The sequence below is a fragment of the Egretta garzetta genome, unplaced genomic scaffold (genome assembly GCF_000687185.1).
Source record: "Egretta garzetta isolate BGI_Z169 unplaced genomic scaffold, ASM68718v1 scaffold768, whole genome shotgun sequence".
In the NCBI taxonomy this organism is placed as follows: Eukaryota; Metazoa; Chordata; class Aves; order Pelecaniformes; family Ardeidae; genus Egretta; species Egretta garzetta.
In genome coordinates, this window is record NW_009260594.1 from 42,673 (window position 1) to 66,257 (window position 23,585).

Sequence of the window (23,585 nt, forward strand, 5' to 3'; positions counted from 1 at the left end):
CCTGGAGAGGAGAGAGACAAGGGAGAGAAGAGAAGGAAAGATATCACAGATTCCTCCAAATCACACAGACTAACTGGATTCATCAATCATTTGTTACAATGCTCACTCTATGCTAAAAGAAAAAAAAATTAAATTAAATAGCCATTAGGGAGTTAACATACAAAACAGTGCTTGTTTGCTATAATTTACCTCAGCCAAAACCCCAGTGATTTCCACGAGACTTTGCACAGACAGACATATTCATTCACCTGTTCAGCATCAGCTGCACAAGAAGGTTCAGAGTTCTCCTTTCATTTTAGACTCTGAAATGGTCTTCATAATTTTATACGCTCTATCGGATGTAATAGTTAGGTACAAGACAGAAAGGCAAAGAAAGTTTTGATGCTCATGATGGTTATGGAGTAGTAGGGTGGGTTTTTTTATTTTGCTTGTTTAATGGGGAAAATCATCACTGACTTTCTTTATACATTAACATGTTGACTGCAACCTGCCGTTAGCAACAAACAAGAAAACTTCAGCACACGTAAAGGCGGCCTAGATTCCCATGCACTGTTACAGCTTTCTAGTTGTTTTAAGCTGGGTAAGACCTACCAGCAAAGTAGTAATTGGTATAGGATAGATAAAAACAAACAGGCAATATTTATGCATGCATTTTCTTTTAGAAGGCCACCATTTTAAAATCAAAACCAAATATTCTGATCATTTATTTCCCTAAATATTAAAATTATTTTTAATTGTAAAGAGCCAGAGCTTGGTCCCTCAAAAAACTAATGCAACTATGTTTGTGTATGTTATATTAAAAAAAGCAACCAGAACTTACTATAATAGGTTTAAAAGGTAAAGTAGAAAACAGGCTCTCACAGAGGGAAAAGATCAGAATTTGTATCTTAGAGTAGGATTCACAATGAAAACAGTTAATGATCACTTTTCATTGTTGTATGAGATATTGCTCCTATAGCTAATATTACAGAACTTAAAATAATTCTGTCTACAGTGTCAGCATGCGACATGAAAATCTTCAATAAAATCTGTTCAACCCTAAAAGACCGAGAGAAGTGTCAGACCAACAGCAAACATACGTTTAATTTGAAAAGCAAACATTTAATCTTAATATTTTGTAATGTGAATTCTGAAGATTCACATTTCTAGCTTGTTTGTCATACTTTCAGAAGTTAGTGGGTTATACGGATAATAACATCCAAAACATCTGGCATTAGACATACCATGGAGCATTAGACAACAACCTTTGGCTTTAGAAAGGAGTTTTACAAGGACTGCTTGTTCTAAATTCAGAGGGTCCAGTGTCATATTATAGATATATGTTCCTATAGGACTAAATTCTGACCAAGTTCTCTACAATATCACCCCTTGCTGGCCATTCTACAGAATGGCAGTGACATCCATTATACACAAATCCATTTGGCTACCAAGGCAGTAAGAATTACAGCACTACAATAGTAACCAGTAATAGTAGAGGTGCCTACAAAATGGAGATGGAGCTGGTTAAAGGAAGGGAAGACAGAGGGAGCTTCAGGGGGCTTAAAGATAAAATGTAATTTGAATAACTACTTTTCCTCATCACTCTAGAGTAACCCAGTAAACACTGTTCATATATTTGGCTACTACAATGCAAAAAGGAACACCTTTTCTGTGTAATTTCATAGAAAACTTTTTAGGCCAAAGTCTTTAATCAAATTACAGGAATCTTGATGATCCAGTTGATTAAACCAAAAAAGGACTAACAAAATAAAGGGATATCCATCAAGACCATGTAAACCCTCTTTAACAGAGCTGGCATTAGCTATAATGAGCTACATTTATTCTTCAGCTGTGAAACAGCACTCACCTCCTGAATGGTACTGCTTCCTGAGAAGTTGAGGTTGTACTCCCGCTGGACTTCTCGATGGGTGACGATCAGCATGAAGTTTTGATTTAATGACTCCTGCAGGGCCCTGAAATGGTTGAAAGAAAAACAAGAAAATCAGGGATAAGCATGTTATAGCTTGTTTTACAGTTAGATGCAAAAACCCCAGGGTACCCTAAACTCTACATGGACAAGTCCAGGCACAACATTATCATCTCTCTTTTCACTCTTAAATGCAAGGAAGCATGCTGAGAATGACCAAAGGCCATTCCTGAACTCCTTCCTTAATAAGGTGACTGCAGCCTTTAAAGCTCTTCTAATGTTAAGTATTCTCAAAATTGAGAGAGTCACATTATCTTCACAAACATCGGGTATATTTAGCACTCATAATGCCATTAATACCAGGCTTGTAAGCATATTGATGACCAGAGAAAATATCAAGCTACAGCGCACATTAAAAACTGATGGTAAGTAGAACAAGGCAAAGCATGCTCTCGCTTCTCTAGGGTTACCTGAAGCATAAACCAAATGGAAATTCTTCTGCTTAGTTTCATTCAAAGCACATAAACCCAGCTAATTAGAACTGGAAAACTAACAACAGCAAAATTTCTCATGTGGGTATTGAGCATTCAGAAAAGTTAGTTCTGCTCAAATTGTTTTAAATTTATGTTAAAACATCTTTAATCATACAAATAAAAAAAAAAATCTTAAGATACAGATTAAACAGGCCAACTACATGTTGATGTTACCACAAACTTGGGTTTTTTTGGTGATTTTCCTGGTAACAAAACATATGGATGTTAAAAAGGCATCCTGTTCGCTTAATTAGGTACGAAATTATGCAGCTATCTACTTTTCAAAATAGAAGGCAGGACTTCTGCTATAGACAGGGCAATTACAGCTGTGTACAATCTTATATAGGCTACAAAACTGCAGCAACATTGTAACATAGGTTGGATTTCTAAACAATATTTATGCAGACTTGACATGTTCAGTGGCATATGGAATTAAACTGGGCTTATTCAATTATTTTTTTTTCTTATCACGCACTTAAAAGAATGACAAACTGGGTTTTTTTTCGTTCACATCTTCACTGTTTCACGACACTTCAGCATGCCATTGCTCTTAGCAATAAAGGACAAATTCTGTATGCAGATGAGCACAGCTGTATCTTAAGACAGAAGAAGACAGGAAAGACTGCTAGATTATTTGAGTCCTGATTTGTTAGTTTTTCCTTCTACTGGAACTACTGAGCTGCAGTTTTGCTGCTCAGATGCTAAGCAACCCATGCAATACTCACTGGATGCTTTAGCAAGAGATGCACAATTTGCTTTAACATCTCAAGTAAAATTACCTTACAAAAATATCTTCACTCAGCAGCTTAATTTGGATTCTGTGACATCTTAAACATAATAATCACACACTACAAAACAAAATCATGAAGTGCCATTTCTTGTCTTTTATGGTTTTGTAAGATGGAAGATAAATTTAACTCATTGTCAGTGCTAGGTATGATCAAGTGTATGAAAGACACTAGAAAGGTAACTGAAGTAAGACATCTATACTGAACAAGAACTTAGCTGCACTTGTCACAAAATCTTGTAAAAACGGCCTAAAAAATTTTAAAATACATAACAGTCCTTCAAAAGAGGAGGAAAAAAAAAATAGTCAGCCCTGAAAAGCTGTGTGCCTGTTTTCAAAGGTAATTCTCATTTGATTGTTAACAGTAAGTTCAGCATCCCCATAACCATTTTTTTTGGCAAATGTTCAGTAGCAACTAAAATATCCTGCTGTGCTTTTTCAGATTCTGATTTTTTATTTGTTTTCAGCAAATACTGGAGGCGAATAACATATTTAATTGCTCTGAAAACATTAATTACAGCATATGTGAATGGCTTTGGATTCCATACAGAATCAGACAAGGCTCTGTTATAGCTATTTTTGACTCTATCTGAAAATCTGTAGATGCTAATCAATAACATGACTCACATTTTCATTCTGTAATTGATGTAAACATAGCATGAAACAAGCTAGTTTGATCAAACCAGTCTCTCAAGGTATGCGTGATACACACACTTCAGTACTATCTAAAATACAGTATGCTAATAAAAAGCATCTGTTCATAAGAAAGGTTTTCCACTTCTCTACTTCATCTGGCTGTGATAGCAGAGAGTATTTAGAAAAGGAAAAAATACTCTTCAAACACAGTTAATTTAAATGAAGTGACTTAAAACTAAAAGCCTCAATTTTTGAAGTAACTTACAATTTTGACACTTCTAATTTTGGGATTTCTGAACAACACAAGTGGAACATTCTTAACAAGCAAATTCTCAGTACATATTCATAGCCAAACACAGTCAAAGAGGGTGCTGAAAATTAAGCTGGCTAAAAAAATAACCACCTCTGCAAAAAAAAAAAAAAAAAAAAAAGAGGAAAACATTGGTTTTGAAAGTGTTAGCAATTAAAGTGTATGGTTAATTATTCACCTTTTCTTCAGAAAAATAATATTTTGAGGAATATTACTTCTGCTTACACAGAAACACAGGGGTCAACTGATCCAATTCTTCGAGCTCCTCTATCAAAATCATGTATGGTCTGACAGCCTTAAGGACCTGGACCATATATGTTAGAAAGTCAATGGGAGGAGGAACCAATGGCACATCTGAGAAGTCTGTGCCAATGACTTCCTACATGTTCCAATGCTCCTCTGTGGGATGGGGTTGAACATGCAGCTGGACAACCAGCAATGTCAGTCCCCGCCCATACACATACATTTCCTCCAGCAACTAGGGATGTAGATTACCCCAAATAATTTGTGCCAATAGAACTCTGCTACCAAAACATACCTTGCCCTAAAATTGTGTTTTCAGCCATTAAGGCTATGTTCAAATGTACAAAATAAGTATACTTAAAGGAGACTTCTCACTGACAGTAAGCTGAAGCTTACTTTTATCTCTTTTTAGGTGCACATAACTGTATGGAGAAGACTGATTTTGAACACAATGCACATTTCTAAAATTTTGGCTTCAGTGTTTGCAGCAGTTTCATATTCCTGCAAATGTTATCAGTTGACTACAATCTTCCAAATGAAACATCTGCATTAAAAGAAAAGGAAAAAAAAAAAAAAAAAAAAATCAGGGCCAAACCCCAGGTCCCATTAAAGTCAAGACAGTTCAGATTTTCTCTTCTTTTTTTTTCCATCAGTGCTAAAAGAATTTAATTATTCTGAGAATTAATTAGTGGGAAAAGAAAATCAAATTCTAGAAGCAGGATTAAAGTAGGCCACTCTTATCAGCACCATTTCCCCCCTACTGCAAACTCTAGCTTTCAAAAGCATTTGCTGATAGATTATATAATGCTATTACTTTTTTTTTTTTTCCTGAGCTGAATGATTATACATTCACTATTCAGCACAGGAGACACTTGATGGTATTTTTGGGCACCTATCTCCCATTAGAAGAACTCTGCCTACCCCAAAAAAGAAGTAAAAGAACAGACAAAAGAAAACAGAACTGAGCACTGTCATCACTCTGACCAGTTCTAGCAAGAGAGACTTGGACCAGTTCAGGATTTCATATGGATTGCCTACATAGCATTGGTTATTGGCATTATCCCAGTGCACAGAAACCTCAGTGGTGGACTAGGATTCAGCTGGGGTTGTAACTCTACAATATGCAAACAAAAACATTCCTCTCTGAAACTTAAATTTCAAGCAAGGGAAGTTGCAAGAATTTTTTTTTTTTTCACTAAACTCAAAATATCAAAACTCAGTTAAGAGTTTGGAAAGAAATTCACTTGCTACTCCATCCAAATTGCAATACAGTATAATTTATAAACCACAATTCTAATAAATTAAGAATAGAACCAATATTTAGCCAAAAAAATACGTAACTGCAGATACTGCTAATCTTAGGGACAGCAACTGTTCAATCAGTCTATGCAATGCTGAAGCAAGATGGTATTTGTATTGATATTTATTATATTTCAAGCTTCCAGTTTTACTGCTTTTCTACTGTTCTGTAAAACTTTACATATAAAATAGAATGGTTCTATCAATTGTTAAATGACTGTCTTAATGCTTTGATTTTTTATATAATACTGTGCTTTTTAATAGCATTTTTCTTTGAAATTTTAGTAATAATTTAAGCTTCAAAACCAAAAGTATATCCCTAATCAATGATCAGCAAATGATCCTTTTCATTTCACTTCTGTAAGTTTTTATTAAATACATTCAGTATTTCCCATTAGGTGATATCTTTCTCAGTCACATGGAGATTTCCCCCAAAATCTCAGAATTTTTTATAAATAGGTATGACACAAGGTGATTAACATTTCCATTTTAAACTTACAGATTTGTACAAGCTCATGTCAACAGAAGTCCAAATTTACTGTAATTACAGATTATTTACATTAAAACAAAATAAGAAATCAGTATGTAAATGTAATGTTTGTTGTAGCTAATGCAGCAGGAGGTGGTAGATTAGGTTCAAACAGCAATCAGTTAGCAAATCTGGCTAACATGTAAATGAGCAGAAGCCCTTTTGTTTACATTCTATTGCATTTTAAACTTCAGGATTTTTAAACTGTCTCATGAGCAGATGTGAAAATAAAACATTAATCTTACCATTCTTACTGAAGCTTTCAAAGTAACTAAAGCAAGGCACTGCTCCTGTCCAGCTAAACAGACAATACTAATAATTGGAGGTGCAGGTTACATGGTTCTTAATTAACACTCTGCTACAGTTGATAACGTAAAACAAGACACCATGCCACAATCACCACTGCTCTGAAACAATCTAAACCACAAGCATTCAGCAATACATCGACCCATTACTTGGAAGATGGGGGTTGTAGGTCTTTTTCCTATCCACACGGATGATTACACTTCTTAAATAAGTTACAATCGCTTAGCAAAAATACATTATTTGTAATAATCTCCAAGGTATACACCTGGTCAAGGAGCTTTTAACTGTTTTCAACTTTCCAATGATTCATCAGGTATAATAAAGTATCTAAGACTTTCAGCTATTTGGCAAAAAAGTATAAATATAAAATACATTATGTCCATTTAAATGACAACTGAAGAAAAAAAATTGATAAAAAGCATCTCCCAGAACATGCAAGGTAGAAAGGAGAGATGATCCAGATGACTTAGCTCCGTAGCCAGACTCGCATGCCTATACCTTTGATGCTCCATTCTTGCATTCTCCTAAACCTTTTCCCTGGACTGGGTATTGCCGGCTTTCAAGCAGCACCCGAGGCAGCGAAAAGGGAAGGAATTGCACACTGAGGAAGCAAAGAATCTGATCTGACAAAGCTGATGCAAAAGTTCTCTCCCTTTGGACAATTAAGTGATGGAGACTCTTTGGCACTTTTCCTTTTAAGACTTTCCAAAGAAAATCACGTTCTTCTCCACCCACGTGTCCCATCTGGTAACTTTTGAACATACTCACTAGCTTCAAGGAGGTCTGACAGTGTTATAAAGGTCTCAAAGATTGCATGTAAATCAACAGCACGGTAGAGGAAAAGGACCCAAATTACTACCCCCCTTAGTAAAAGGCTGCATTACAAGCGTAGTATTTTATACTCCATCCAGCTGACCTCTGGACAATGATCACAGAACTACCCACAGGATAAGATTTCACCTTTCCTTTGATATTACCTGACTACCAGATGGAGAACAGAGGCAGGGCAGGCTGACTGTCTATGCAGGGGAAAACAAATTACATAGGTGCTACAAAATGCACGGGAAGAACTGGAGGCAGTGTCAGAGGTGGGTGAGATCACAGAAAGCATGGAGAGAGGGCTGAGTTACTGCGGCTGCTGGGATGAGGCAGGAATTCACTAGAAATCAGGTTTCATTACACCAACAGCTCACAGAACACGTTGTTATTGTTCTGGAGATCATGCATGGATAAGTATGGCTTTGCCAACTGAGATTGTGGAAGCAGGGCACGTAACTCTACAGGTGGTACTTGACATTTTAATCTTTACACATCAATTTACTAGCATGCAGTAGAAACTCACTGGGTTTCCATTTCCTATAAAAGCTTTAGATACGCCACTGATGAACAAAGATATCCTAGGAGATTTTTGCTTGTTTAAACTGCAGGATCACTTTGCCATTACATTTAGATGCTAGTTTTAAGTTAGTTCTGGGTTAAGCCCATTCAGTCTGTAATAATAAACTTCAATGCCTACATACCAATATGCTGGAAAAGGATGTTACAGACAGTGTTCTCCCTCAGTGTCAAGAACAGGCACAAATTGGAGTTTACAGAGCTGTGACCAGATTGCTCCTTTTAAGAAGGGCATATACATAAAATATCGCATACTGAAATCTCAGGCTTTTCAAGTATCACTTTCTGGAGATATTCAAATCACGACTATTTATCTCTAGTTCAAAATAGAAGGCATTTGAAGAAAACGACAGATGAACTCACAAAGTAAGAGGCAAAGTTCCTTAATATCCATTAATAATAGATGTGAGCATGAGGCTTTTAAAAATTGTGGGTAACAAACTAATCTGAATAATAACTGACCTAACAGTAGGCAGTAAACAGTGTAACTGGGTTTGGTACATTGCTTCAATTAGATGTGTTTTGATCTGCATTGATGCTTTAATTGGAGGCAAGCCTCCCCTTTCATCTAGAATTTACGACTTCAGGGAAATGATCTAGCCTTCAAATTATCCTTGTTTAAGTAGCCACTAATTAATCATCGTTTGCTATCCCAAAGCTACCAACTTTATCTTAAAATATGCAGAACTAATCTCCACTGTGAAACAAGTATAAACTGTAAAGGTAACAACCACTTTGATTTTACTAGAAAGTAAAGTGCTTTTAAACTATTCCTCCAATAAAAAAGCCTAAGAACTGTTTTTAAACAGTTTGTTGTTATATATTTTACTGCAGTTGCAATAAACAACATTCTTCAGACCCCAGTTTTCTTTCCTGAATTGAAGACGTTCAATTTACAATATACAGTGATACCTTTGTAGAAAACTTTATAATTGAAAATGGATTTTAAAAAAACCCCAAACAACAATTAGTATCTACAGTGTTTTTCCACAGTATTTTCACTGTCCTTCAATTAGCTGCTGAAGTACAATGGCTTATTGTCCTCACACACAACTACAGCTCCTGTTTGCACATACAGAGCAGCTACAGTTTGCATACAGCTCACCACCACTCTGCTCCCTCTGTTTCAGTGCCACTGTTTCCTCTCTTAATGCTTTTTTTCTTTATTAGTATTACAATTCATACCAGCATTCTTATTTCCTCCACAGACTACACGGTTATGTGCACAAGTACCTTTTAGTAATACATTAAGTCCTTTTAGTCATTAGAAAACCACTTATTTATTTCCATTGATTGTCAAAGAATTTCCTTTCATCGACTGCATTTGTAAAATATTCTCTATCAACTACAACAGCAGAAAAATAACTCCCTCTTCAGAAAATTGAAGGAACTCTAGTCTAATGACCATGAAATTTGACCAATTCCAAATGCAATGCTCCCCGCTCGCTTGCGGGTCTGGAGCATTGCTGCTCTTCCAGGCTCAATTACTGGGCACCCTCTAGCGGCTGCCGAATAGAATTAATATTTTCTTGGTAAAGAGCTCACACAGGTCTGCCTTTGAGAAAGGGAAGGGCAGGAAAGAAAACAAGCCAAAGTAATTTCAAATTACTTTATAAGACCAAATATTCCATTTTCTATATAATAACATTCCATTTTCAAACCTTAGCAATATTCACTGACATATGGACACTCACTTAACTTTTTGAGTGTTCAAATCAGTAATAAAAGATAGCCTGCTCAGTCAGAGGAAATTAATTATTTGGCCTACCTATGTGCATTTTATAAGTCCAAGAAGGTAAGACAAAAAAACGTAACAAACATTTCAGAAAGAAAATTCTGATCTGTTGGCAATGATTTATACAATTTTCTGTTAAATGAACTGATATAATGCAGTAATCTATGAATGCCCAGCTTTGAGTTTCACAAGGTCTAGATTTTTGTTAAATTATGGTCATCGCATCTGGGAGGTGTAAAATTCTTTATGCACCCAAGTGGTTCATGACCACACCAAGGTTTTAAAAAAACTTAACAACCTTCTTCTCAACAATGAGGTGCTGAGGTAGTTCATCCCAACACTTACTAGAACAGTGGAAACACATTGTATTTACTGATTGCAGATTCCTGCAAGGATACATGTGGCTTCATAAAAATCATACAAAACCAAATCACACAAGTAGAATTTATGGCCAAAAGACTTACCCAGAATGACTTGAAGAAGGAGGAGGCAGGTCAGGTGTTAGAACATAAAGACTATTATTTTTTGGCAAGTGTAGAGTTTTTAAAACAGTCTGAGGGGAGAAAAATCATTATAAATACAGAACATTGTCCAACTTTGACATATTGTTTTATTTAATTATTGATACTTATTTACAATACCACCAAATATTTCATTTTGAGATATACTTACTGTTAACTTCATAACATTGTTTTTGCAGGTGGGCCGCCTTTTGTATAAAACCAACACAAACTAAAGTGATTTGTCCTGATTTTTTTTGCAATGTTTTGGTTTTAAAGTTCCTTGTATGCCACCCAAGACATCTTGCTTGAAACTCACAGTTCTTGCATTGTAATCCCCACCCACAGATGTTCAGTTTGAAAGTCTGAATTCAGTTAACTGAAAACACAGTTGAAAACTTACACTATCGTCTACATCTCCAGTCTTCCACCCTTTTAACAGCATTTTAGACGCAGGAATCTGAAGTTCATTTTCTAGAATGTGTTTGATATCTCCTAAAGAGAAAGCAAAGAAAATATATGAAACATACACACTTACTGCTTTATTTCAAGCAGTACTGAGTTATAGTTAAAAAATGAGAGCAAGGAAAAATTTATTATGAAAATAATTTCTAATCTAGTTACCCTTTTAACATACACTTCAAACAGTAAAGGATAAATGAAGCTAAAAGAAAATAATAATCCTGACCTAAAGAACTGGAGTGTTCATACAATTTAACTGCTCTGACAGCTTTTTCCATGTTTTGCACATTTCAATGCTCTCCTCTCCCTGTAGTTATTACAGTTATAAAATAAGTCAGACTGGAAACTACTTCAAGAGGTCATCTAGCCCAAGCCCAGCTCAAAGGTCTAACTAAACCAGTTTAGTCAAGGATTTGTGCAGCTGACTCTTGAACACCTTTAAGGATAGAAGTTTGACAACTTCTCCAGCCAATCTGTTCTGGTACTTCACCATTCTCACAACTAAAAAAAAAAAAATAACCGCACCACTTCTATCTAATGTGAATTTTCAGTGTTGCAAATTGTGTCCATTGCCTCTCATCTTACTATCATGCACCTCCAAGAAGAGTCTGGCTCCATCTTCTCTGTGTCGTCCCAGCAGGTAGCTGTAGACAAGGTAAGGCCTCTACCTCTCCTCTTCCCTTCCCCAGGTTGAACAAATCCAGAAATCCAGTTCTCTGTGCCTCTCCTATGTTGCCATGTGCTCCAATCCCCTGACTATCTTGCTGGCCTCTGCTGGACTCACTGCAGAATGTCAATGTCTTTCTTGTATTGCGGACGTCAAAATTGGATGCAGGGCCCCAGATGCAGTCTTGCAAGCGCTGAATAGAGGGAGATAATTATTTCACTGGATCCACTGGCTACACTCTTGCTAACACAGCCTAGGATGTGGCTGGCCTTCTTCACTGCAAGGGTGTACTGCTGATGCACCCCTAGATCCTTTTTTTTTTGTAAAGTTGCTTTCTAGCCTGTCAGCCCTCAGCCAGTTATCAGATGGGGTAACACGGAGTTACCCTACATCAGATGCAGGACTCCAACTTTGCTTGCTTCGAACTTCATGAGGCTCCCTTTAGCCCCTTTCTCCAGGCTGTCCAGGGCCCTCTAAATAAACAGCCTTCCCCTCCAGAATATCAGCCACTTCCTCTGATCTGGTATTCTTTGTGAACTTGCCAAGAGTGCTCACCTTAACAACCAGGTTTCTAATAAAGACATTAAGCAACACTGGCCCCAGGATCTACCACTGAGGGGCATCCCTAAACTATGAACTGTTCACCAGTCAGACTCTGAGCCCAGCAGTCCAGGCAATTATCTACCTACCTTATCAGCCCACTTATCCAGTCCTTATCTTAACAATGTGACTCTAAGAATACTACAGCAGAGTATGTCAAAGGCCTTACTAAAGTCCAAGTGACATCCACCGTTCTCTGCTTGTCCACAGAGCCAGTCATCAAATCATAAAAGGCAAATAACGTTGATTAGGCACAATTTGTGCAAATTCAAATCACCTTCTTTTCTGTGCTCACTAAGAGCTTCCAGAAAGATTTTCTCCATAATCTTCCCATGGACCAAGTTCAGCAATCACCATCGAAAGGCAGGCTCACTTTTTCCTTAGCCTTTCTTTTTGTGCTGATATACTTACAAAAGCCCTTCTAATTCCCTCAGTGGTTTCAGCTCCACCTGAGCTTTGGTCTAACTCCAAACCTGCATACTCTGGCAACAACTCTATTCCTCCTGGGTAGCCCCATCACAACCTTCCACCTTCTGTATGCTTTCTTTTTGCATTTAGCTTAGTCATAAATTCTTTGTTCTTCTGTGCTGGCCTTCTGCCATGCTTCCTCCTCTTTCTGCATGTTGGAAGGGACTGTTCTTGTGCTTTGAAGAGATTGTCCTTGAAGATCAACCAGCTCTCTTGGGCCCCTTTGCACTCAGGGCAGTCTCGCATGGGATCCTGCCAAGCAGACCCCTGAAAAAACCAAAAGTCTTCTTTCCTGAAGTCCACAGTTGAGATTCTACTATTTGCCTTGCTCACTTCTCTCAGGACTTTAAACACAAGGCTGCCCTCGACCTTCGTATGCCAAGATACAGAAAAAAGCTCTACACTGACTGATTCTACCCTATAGCTTAATCATTTATAGTTGAATGAAGTTTATAAGAAAAGAAAAAATAAAATACTATGGCTGCAAAATTCTGATTTGATCAGACTTCTACAGCTGCTTTGCATGGATGCAACTCAGCGCAGTGCAGTGGAAAACATGAAACACTAATCAGGAATTCAAACTAATCACCACTAGGTGGCACGAGCCAATACCAAATCGAATGCTAAAAAGACAAATAAGGATAAAAAGTTCCAATTTCAAAATTTCATCACAGGCATAAGGCTGCAGCACTGAAAATTGTTTTAATCAACTTTTTATTGGTTTAGTTCCTTATTTTGATCTGTATAGAGTCTTCAATAAAAAACCAAAAACAAAACACCAAAACTCAAAAACCACCTCTTCGTCCTTAGCAAAAGTAAATTAACTCACGGTTTGGGGAATGTAAAAAATAACATGCTCTGCAATACTAACAATAGCATATTTCTAACATACTGTTACAAAATGCATCAGGTTTAGGATAAAGACAATAAAACTTATAAATGTTAATTTGCACAAACAGGTCAAAAATTGAAGGAAAAAAAAAAGAATGCAACAGTGCTCTTCACGCTGGAAAGAATGCCTCTGAATCTTGTCACTAATCCTACATGGAAAGAGATGCCATACAGATTCGAAAAGGAAATGCCAAGATCATCCCTTATTAGCAGATTGCATCTACACTAATCCTACCCCAAATTACATTTTCATGCCTCAACTTAATCAGTAATCTCCACTTTGTTTCTGAAGCAAGTTCATAAGAAAACCAGATTTCAAAACAAGTATTTGATAGATCACTAACCTTTACAATGGATTAGTGAAATTTTGCTTTTTTTAAAGCTGCAAAGAGATTTGAAAATGGTTAGTAGCTGTAGAGGCTGCATTCTCTGGGGGATTTTTTTCTTCCTTGAGGGGTTTTGTTTTGCTTTGGTTTTTTTTAGGATTTGGGTTTTGAGGGTTGGGTCTTTTTTGTTTGTTTTTGTTTTAACAATTTCACTACACGAGTTTTCATTTCATTTTTACAAATCCTTACCAACTGTGGAGCTGTCTTCAAGTACTACATCCACATTTCTGTCTCTGTACTCAACCCTGAAGTCAAGCATTCGAGGTTGTCTTTCCACTATTTGTCTAGATGGCACTACATGGCGAAATGCTGAGGATGAGGAAGGAGTTGAAGATGCTGCTGTAGAATGGCTTGTGGGACCATATGCTGGTCCATGTAAAGTCTCTCCACCATACTCACTGAAAGATATGCACATAAGAAGGTTTAAAAAGAACAGCTTGATATGTTTAAGTAAGTTAGCAAAGCAAATTGAACAGTACTGCTCACTTACTGTGGTCCATAGCACATACCTCTTGAATACACTACATATCTGAAAATACTGTTTTATTAATAATTAGAAAATAGCTTTCATACCAAGAATATTAATATTTCAGTGACTCAGAAGTGCTAGAGGAGAACTGCTTAGATGACAAACAGATGACAAAATTTAACCCGTTACTTCAGTCTAAAGTTCACTATGTAATTAATATCAGAATTATCAGAGAGGAAGCATTATCTCCTGTTCCAGGAGTGCTGTGACCACATGAAAACTGGTACCATGGCAACCACCAGCTTTCTACATCACTGGGCTAGTATCACATGGAAATGAGAATAAGAAATAAAGCTTAAAATACTGCACATATATTAGCACTTTCCAATGCCAAATTAGTGGAAAACAAGTCAGATATGAAAATAGTTATATAATTCAGGTAAATGAAGATAATGAGGTATATATTGCAAAAAAAATACCTAGAAGTATAACAGTAACGCAATGCTGAGTTCTAGCTTGCCTGTAAGTTCAAAATCCCTCAAGCCTCCTGGACACTCATATAAGGACGTCTCCATACCTGGCTCAAGGATACACATAGCATTACAGGGTAGGGAGCAACCTTACTTTATCTAACACAGTACATGTTGCCTGTAATTCAATCTGGAAAAAAAAAAAAAGCGGACAAGGAAGCATGGAATATCAATACCTTTAAAAATGCGTAAGAAAAACCAAAATACTTAGCCAGGAACATCTGTGGATTTGCCTTACAAATTCTTAAATCTTGGGGAAGGGAGGGGGGGAAGTCCTGACAACCAAGACAGCTTACTAAAATCCAGACTTAGTACTAAGAGACAACCCTGCACAGAACAACCCAACAACCAAGGAATACAAAATAAAAATTAACTAATTTGAATAGGTGTTCAAGACAGACCTCCATCAGTATGGGAAGAATTGAACATTAAATCAGCTTTGCCAGGAATACAATCTGTGGCTCCAGAAACTGCTTTCAAAGGAGAACTACATGATCATCTTTAGGATTCAGGAACAAAAAAATATAACTATTACCCAGCATCATTCTCTGTGTACTACTCCAGTCTTCCGTGCTTACCTTTGTAGAATGCCATTTTCTTGTGGTATTACACCATTTATAGCTGCCTGAAAAGAGAAAAAAAATTTTGAGTCAAGCATACAGAGCAACAGAAGTAAATCAGAACTTCTATAATATGTTTTAAAGAGTGATTAGCTTGCTTTAAAATATGCCATAAAATGTTCTCCATTCAGTGAATATTCTTGGTAAATGATATTGTCATTAAAGCATCTGCATAAAATAAAAACCATATCTAAGCGAAAACATACATGAACTAAAGCTCAGACTCCTATATACATGTGATGGATTTCCCACATGGAATGCATGGGAATAAATTGCATGCTCTATGCTCAGTACACTTGTTACACATATACAGTGAACATAATTGCTTTCAAATACATCGAGCTAACTATGCACAGACAAGGCAGCCACACAGCATGTACACAGAAAATCCAAGGTTTCCCAGAAGTATCAGACCTGCACAAAGCTATAAACCAGCACAGCTGCATATACACTGTATGTTGCAAGCCTGATGTGTTCACGAATTGCTGAAGTCGACGTAAACGGCTACTCAACAGCGCACATGCCTCAATCACACTTACGCCTTCCAGACAACCTGCTTCTAGCTCACGCACACCAATACCATCTAGCCTCTGAAGAGTCCTCATGTGCCAGGGAATCGCAGAAATGACTACTCCCAAAATTCAAACAATCTCCAGGTAGAACAGGAAGTATTTTTTAAGTAAGGTTTATGCAGTTAAATATCACCCTGTGCTGTCCAGATCATGAGAATAAGCAAAATATTACTTATAGGTGTATAATTACAAACCTGGCAAGCTGCATTCAGATTTGGTCTTATTTGAAATTACAGTTATTACTCATAAGAATATCCTAATGAATTCCATGTCATATTAAAATGCATTATTTTTAAAATAGCCCCGTTGCAAGTTCAAAACCCCACTTCTGACAAAATTGCCTTCTCAGCCTGTTACAGCATTGCTGATCTATGTTGCAGAAAGCTTTAATGCATTTTCAGCACATCTACTGCTATAAAAGTCTGCATAAACCTTGAAATTATATGCAAGTCAGAATGAGGGAAAAACCTGGAAAGCAAGTAAGACTCTCCTCAAGAGTATTTAGCAGACAACTTATTTCAGTTTTATACCACCAAAAAAAGTGTTTTAAAATCATCCCATTGCTAAGAGTTTTCAGATTTGAGAGGTAGTGAAAGTGATACCCCTTGAGCTGGTGAAGATGACTTACACATTTTACTTCTCAGCTGATTAAACTTTCTTCTGATTACCTTTAGAAGATACAGGAGTAAAGATGCCAGAACCCTAACTAACATCAGACTTTTAATCCTACCCAGCAGTGGGCTGATAAAGTGGAATAGCATGGGAGAGAATTTGACAAAGAATGAGAAAGAATTTTTAAAAAATCTAGAGAGGGGGAAAAAACCCAACAAACCAGACCCCAAAAGACTAATTCTATTTCTGCTCTTTGATGATCTTTATAATCACTATTGTGTTCGCAGGTACATATTTGTTAGGCTTAATGGTGAGACTAAAGAGAGCTTGTAGCATCCCACTAATCTCCATTTTCTGCTGTACCAGCAGCGATTCATGCATTTTACTATCACAACTTCTAATATCCACTCTCATATGTCAGATATATCTGACCTGTTGGCCAGAATATCTGGTGAAGGAGTGTCTGGTCCCTGAAGAAGAAGAGAATGCTGACATTTAGAAGCTCATAGATTCCCTGGTACTCCAGGAGGATGAAGTGAAATACTGCAACCGAACTACAGACAGTCATCACCTACCAACATCACTTTTACAAATTGACATAAAAAATGCACCGTAAGTGCTTAATGAACACAAATCTTGGCATCATCTAATTTTAAATGCTATGCTTTCTTTTTCTATGAATATATAAGCATGAATTTTTACAATTGCCATTAATAGTTAAGGCTACATAAAGTTAAAAAGTATTTCTGCTGAACTCAGCTAGGTAACTATGATATTGCAGTACGATCTATCCTGCATTTAGAGACAAATATTGCATAAATAATAGCAAAAAAAAGCAGACAAGGAAAAGGGTCACAGGTATCTGTAAGCTACAGCTGCTACCCATAAGGCTGTATCAAATTCCAGTGAAAACAAAGCTTCCTACCAGATCAGGTTTTAAATCAGTTCATCCACCGTGCATGGCAATAATCAGTGGTTTCTTTTTAACAACGTGTCTCATTTATCATCGTGGTGGTTTTTGCAGTTATACATAGCTCTTGATCATGTTCATCTAATAAACCTCCAGAAGAAAGTGGGAGGTTTTGGTTGGTTTGGCTTTTTCTAGACTGGTGTGCCCCCCACTCTCCCCACCCCCCACTCTTCAACAACTTACATTTCATTCCTGTCAATCAACAGGTAAAGATGTCTTTCGAAAGACAAAAATATCTTTTATTTTGCATCTGTAGAGTACAGAGAGCAAATACAGGTTTCTGTACCACAGGACCAACACTAAAAATGATCTGCTGGTGCAACAGAATTCTCTTTACTCTGAGAAAAAGCTGCTGCTTCAGCTCTGAAGAACTATTTCCACACTTTTTCTGTCAAAGCTCATGTATCAGTCTCAGAGGATTAAATCAGTTCAAACTTTTTCTAAGCCTAGTTAGAGGGGTTAAATACGATAGAGGCTCCAAGCTATTCTCTTTAAAACTGAATAACTCACTTATCCACATCCCCAGTTTTGTAAACCTGATGACATTTAAGGGGCACAGCAGTAAGAAGAAAAAGCAGCAGCAGCAGCATTATGTACTTTTTTGATGGAAAGACCTCTGTTAACCACACTGTAAAAATAAAGAGTCTGGACACTGTTTGTTAAGCAAGATGGAAGGCTAAAATTGTGTAGACGGCAAATGGTAGCAGTGCATATGTAGATATTGCATAAATATTAAATACCCATGTCCTTACAAGACATCTATAAGTAGACCCTGAAAAGAAAATAAGAAAAAGGAACAACCATCTGCTTTAGAATTTCATAGGAGGAAGGTTGTGACTATTAAAAAAAAAAAAAAGAACAAGTTATTAAGGCAAAATCTGTTCCAGGCTGTTCTTCCCCAATGTCAGTCCCCTTTGAGAGAGGATCAGGTCTCTATGGTTAAGCAAACATTCAAAGATATTAAATTTTTTTCTCTTTCCAAACAGGGATCATTTGATCATCAAAAACAGCCTGTGTGACTAATATACAGTAATTAAAAGATGTACTACCCTTGAAATAATTTTAATAACAGGTGCAGTAAACCTATTCATGGGTTATTAAATATAAAGATAGCATGTCTGGCTCAGAACATTTCTTCATCTCCCAATAAATTGTTGCTGAGAGTGCTACCAGGGAAGTAGCACCCCATACTCACACTGTTCCCACACTGTGTATATCCACGAGCGTCACTGCTGCATACTGGGTACCACAACTACAATGAGTAGTTTACCTACTCTATTGCTCTCACTATTTCAAGAATGAAGCTTGTCTTAAGTGGAAAATAATAGGAGTTTTGTAAGATTTTTTTTTTCCCCAAGTCAAGAATCTTAGGTGTGTCTCAGTGCTACCATATACAAACTCTATCTTGACACTGTTCAAACTTGGAACAGAGGCATAGAAACAAGGACATAGTTATTGTTGCAATGACACTATTCCAACAACTACCAAGCCCACAACTTATTTTTAGGAAATTATAAGCCAAATTTAGTTATTCTTGATTTACACATTGTGTTTAGAGATATCACACATATATCCAAGAATTGAAACAGTTTATCTAAGAATTTAGTAAGCCCTGCATGACCTGATCTAATTGGACCAGCTTTTGACTAGACTGACATCCAGAAGTAACTTCCAATTTCAAGCACTCTATGACTCCATCATCCAACAGTATATGATATATTGATAAATATTACTGGAACCCATTCATTTAAATGAACAGGGGAGACAAGAATACGATATAATACAGGACTCGTGAGTGCCAATTACAAAGGTTGAAAGTAACAATACTTTTCTTGGTGTTTGTTTCAGCAGCAAGTTTCCAGTAGCAAAATATATTCAATCCAATTTTTTCGTTGCTTCCCACAAACATAGAAAACAATAGAGCTATAGGGTTAATAAAAGGTTACCAAATTCATTAATAGTTTGGGCAGCCCAGGTACTCTGTGGTATTCTACAAACAGGCTGAAATTATTTAAGTGCCTAAAGAACGCTGTGAAGCAGACTGTGAAATTTAAAGTTTTTCCTCAAGGGAGTATTAACTTAAGTAGATTAGTCAGTTGTGATTAAATGTGACTATCTTTTACAAGTACAAAACAGTGTTGGAGAGAAAAATCAGATGAAACACTTCTTAATAACTTGATGAAGCAACGATGTTGATGACTTTCTCAAACTACACAATTATAGTACTAACCATTTAAAGGCAACTAAGTACATCTTACAGCAACTCTCATCCCAGGAGAATGAGGGTCCTATGAATAATTATGAACGAACTGTGCTATTTTAGATAGCACAAAAACTAAACTCCCAAGTTTAGTTTACTCAGTGGTTATCACTAACTTTGAAGACAGACTGGATTTGCCGATCATATTATTTAAAAGTAGAGGCTGACATATACATTCAAACAAGGCAGGGAATTCCTTCCTCTTCATGACCTACAGACAGGAGGCAGTTTTTAAATTTCCAGAATTTAAAAGTGATGTTTAGATAAATTTTCTTAAAACTTAAAACAAGGCCCAGACAAAAGCACAGTTAAAGGCTTTTGCAATGGGTGAGGCGGGAGATCTTCCTCCGTGGCCACCTCTTGTTCCCTCCCCTTCCCAGTCTCCATACCACATGATGGTTCTGGCCACCAGATAGACTGTTTGAAACTTTACCCATTCAAACCTCTACCCTAATGAAGAGCAAGAGCTTTTACAAAGCATGACGTAAGATCAACTTTCTAAAACAGGGTATTAGAAAACACATCTCTGAGCAAAAGAAAGTAAATTCAAGCAGTATAATGCTGGAAGAACAACCCTTTCAGAAGAAGAGGCTAGAGAGATGTAAATACCATGCACATGTGAAAGCTGCATGAGTTTCATTGAGAGAAATAAACGTATCAGTTTAATGCAACCAATACAAGTATATGTATGAATCATCTCACACAGAATTTTAAAAGTGTTTCTTAGGTTTGACTTAATTCAGCAAGCAAAACCGCTTCAGTCTACTTAATAAAGACCACATATTTGTTTAGCTAAAAATTGAGAAAGTTTACATTAAAAAAACCACAATGCACGAATGAGACATAGACACAGGGAAATAGGAACTGCCATAGCAGATGATTTCATCCAAAATCCAAAGGTGTCCAACCAAACAGTATCAACTGCTTCAGAAAGTCACAGGGAGATATAATGGAGTAACTTTCTCACGGGGCATTTTCTTCCAAGCCCCCAATTTTCTTTAGGTCTGTCACATTCAGATTTCTAGGAATTATTTTTTTTTTTGTATTCCCCTTAATGTAATAGCCTCATAACCCATATATGTAATTATTTCTACAAAACTCAATCAGAGCTGTCTTTAATGAAAGGATTCATTTATTATGACTTTCAAAAAACTATATTCTTCCCCAAATGCTACAACACATAGATTTTACTTTCGGTTAAAATATCTGGTAAGCTAAGAAACAATGTTCTGCATTTTATGTCTTTCTTGCTCATTTTGTCTTTTCTTCCTATTATGTATTTAATGTCTCCTTGACATAAAAACAGTTTCTCTCAAATCACAAATTTGGAAAGTTTACCCCATGCTGCTTTCTACATCAGAAGTAAAGACAGCTCACCACCTTAGAGGAAGGGGTGCTAGGAGCTTTTAGGACTGTATTTTGAAATACAACCAAAAAATGGTTGTTTTGTTGTTTCACGCTACAAAACAAATGGAAACCTATTTTAATATTTGACCGCCCCTTCCAGCATTTAATCTTAGATTTATTTCTCAGTCTGATTACACAAGTGAATGCAACACCAAAACCTACATACAAAACCTCACTACAGAGGGACAGATGACACGCAAGACAAACTTGCCGTGGTTTTGAGTTCTGTAGAATAAAAAGAAAAATTATAACTGTTATATTTTGGAAATATCAGCCAGTATTCTTGTGTGCTATCAATCCATCCTCCTGGAGGATAACTCAATATTTGTTGAATTTAGACAAATTAAACATGTTTTTTTAAAAGCTAAAAGGGTAATGAAATACACTAAAAGGCCCTCATTAAGCAAGCTAAACTACACTAGAAAAATTATTTCTTATCTTTTGTATTTTATGATATATTTCCAAACCATTGAAAAGGTCATTTAGACTATGCTGTTTGCAACTGTAATTCCATTGCAATTAATTCTACTCCTACTTCGGGCTAAATGCAGTATTTCCCTTGAAATACAATATTGTAACTCTAATTTTGTTGCTTTCATGTGATAAATTGCTTCTCCTAAAGATTTAAAATCCATTATTTTATCTGATGTTCAAACAAAATAAATTGATGATAAAATCCAAATGCTTTGTACAATGGGGAGCTTAAAAAAAAAAAAAAAACAAAAAACAACCACACAAAAAAAACCCTGAACAAATGTTATCCTAAGAGGAAAAACAAATAATTAAATGATAAGGGATAAAGGAAATCATTAGTGAGACAAAACATGTGTGAAAGGACCAAAAAAGAAAAAATTAATTTTAAATTGCTTCCAAACTATAAATTTGCATGACAAATGCTTTTTATATAAAACAGTAAAGCACAGAAGCGCAAATATTTATTAGTTCCTTTTGAGCACAGAAGTATTTCTTAGAATGAAACTAACTTGCAGTGTTCTGCTATATGCATATATTTCAGTAATAACAGAAAATGTTTTAAAATACTGTTCCCTCAATAACTCTTTGGCAAATACTAATTTGGGCTTGTATTTTCAACAGAACTGATAATAATGGGTAATGCCAGATGTCGATGTGTCAAAGCATTTGTTCTGACATGCTGATACTGTGATTTCAGGAAACTGGATTAAAAAAGTAAGACTACGCATAGCCTTTTCTTGTGATCAGTTTGCAACAATAAAAAAGTGGAAAATTTGGGAATAAACAGCGGAAGTTTTACTAACTGATGCTGACAATAACATACTGCAAGTATTAGTCAAATACTGCGGTCAATCCGGATTAATAAAATAAAGGTTTACTGAAAACAGCTGTAATACAATCACTTCTTTCTGCCCCAAGACATCAAGATTGTGTGATGAGATTCCCAGATTCCCAAGCAGAGGAACATGGCTTCTGTGCAGCTTTATATGCAACTATCAAATCTTGCTTGTGGCAGGCAAGTCTGCGATGTGTTATTCTAAACAAGACAGTCCATAAAACATTCCGCAGAAATACCAATTATTTTAGACCAGAGGCTTTTTACAAACAAGACACACTATCACTTTCCTACATATACAGTTACTTTGAAACCAATACTTTTAACAAGTCATGACTGCTATGAGTTCAAGTTCTAAAAAAATATTATTCGGTTTGGGTTTTTCAATGAATGCAGTAATATTTAAATTTAAAAATTACTAATTTTGCCCCAGTAGTAACAGAAGCAGCCTCTACCTTTGTTATCTTTGGCAGGCTTTTCAAGGCAAAGAAATGAGTCAGCTTTTTGCTGTTATACTTGCTGGCGTTTCCCCAGCTTTGCAAGTCTCAAAGTATTTCCAAGTGCTAGACGTGAAGTTACACCCACAAAGTTTTTACAGAATGCCAACATTTGTCCCCATCGTGGTTAAAATTTAACCAAAAGCTGTAATTGAACTACAATGAAATGTCTTCTATGCATTCTGCTTTATTTCAGCTTGCCTTCTTTACAACAAATATACTTCATGAAAAGCTGCAAAACAATAGAATTGCTAATAAAGCAAAAAATTAACATTTCATCAAAAAATGCCACATGAATATATTCATACAGATGATTCACTTCATCAGCAAGAGAGCACGCGTTGAAATAGTTTACAATTAGCACTCTAGATGTGGTTTCCCATTTCTCCCTACTTCTTTGGTGGCTTCAGCAAACTTTTTCCTGTAGTTCCTATAACATGCCGAAATGCACTAGGAAGCCTTTCAACAGTTAGATATACTTCTGTCATCCTGGGAAAAAAGCCCCACATTTTGCAGTTCTTTAATTTTATATTGTCACTGCATAATTCCACAAACAAAGCACAATTTCAATAATAAATTCATAACTGGATGTATCTTCCTAATGCAATGAAAATAAATAACATTAACAGATTTATAAGCAGCTTACGGATCAGTATCTGTCTGAGCTGAAACTCTATTTCAGCAGG

The 23,585-nt window shown here is 36.3% G+C and overlaps 1 protein-coding gene across 2 annotated transcripts in view; it reads right to left on the reverse strand.

The window, feature by feature from the left end:
- LOC104131492 (FAS-associated factor 1) overlaps nt 1–23,585 on the reverse strand; it is a 92,195-nt gene that overhangs the window by 38,988 nt on the left and 29,622 nt on the right. For both annotated transcript variants that reach the window (XM_035900199.1, XM_009644658.2), the window contains 5 exons: nt 15,231–15,277; nt 13,843–14,051; nt 10,583–10,674; nt 10,144–10,232; nt 1,847–1,952 (listed from right to left, as the gene is read on the reverse strand). In XM_035900199.1, the coding sequence (XP_035756092.1) occupies nt 1,847–1,952; nt 10,144–10,232; nt 10,583–10,674; nt 13,843–14,051; nt 15,231–15,277 (543 nt within the window). The remainder of the gene's footprint in view (nt 1–1,846; nt 1,953–10,143; nt 10,233–10,582; nt 10,675–13,842; nt 14,052–15,230; nt 15,278–23,585) is intronic.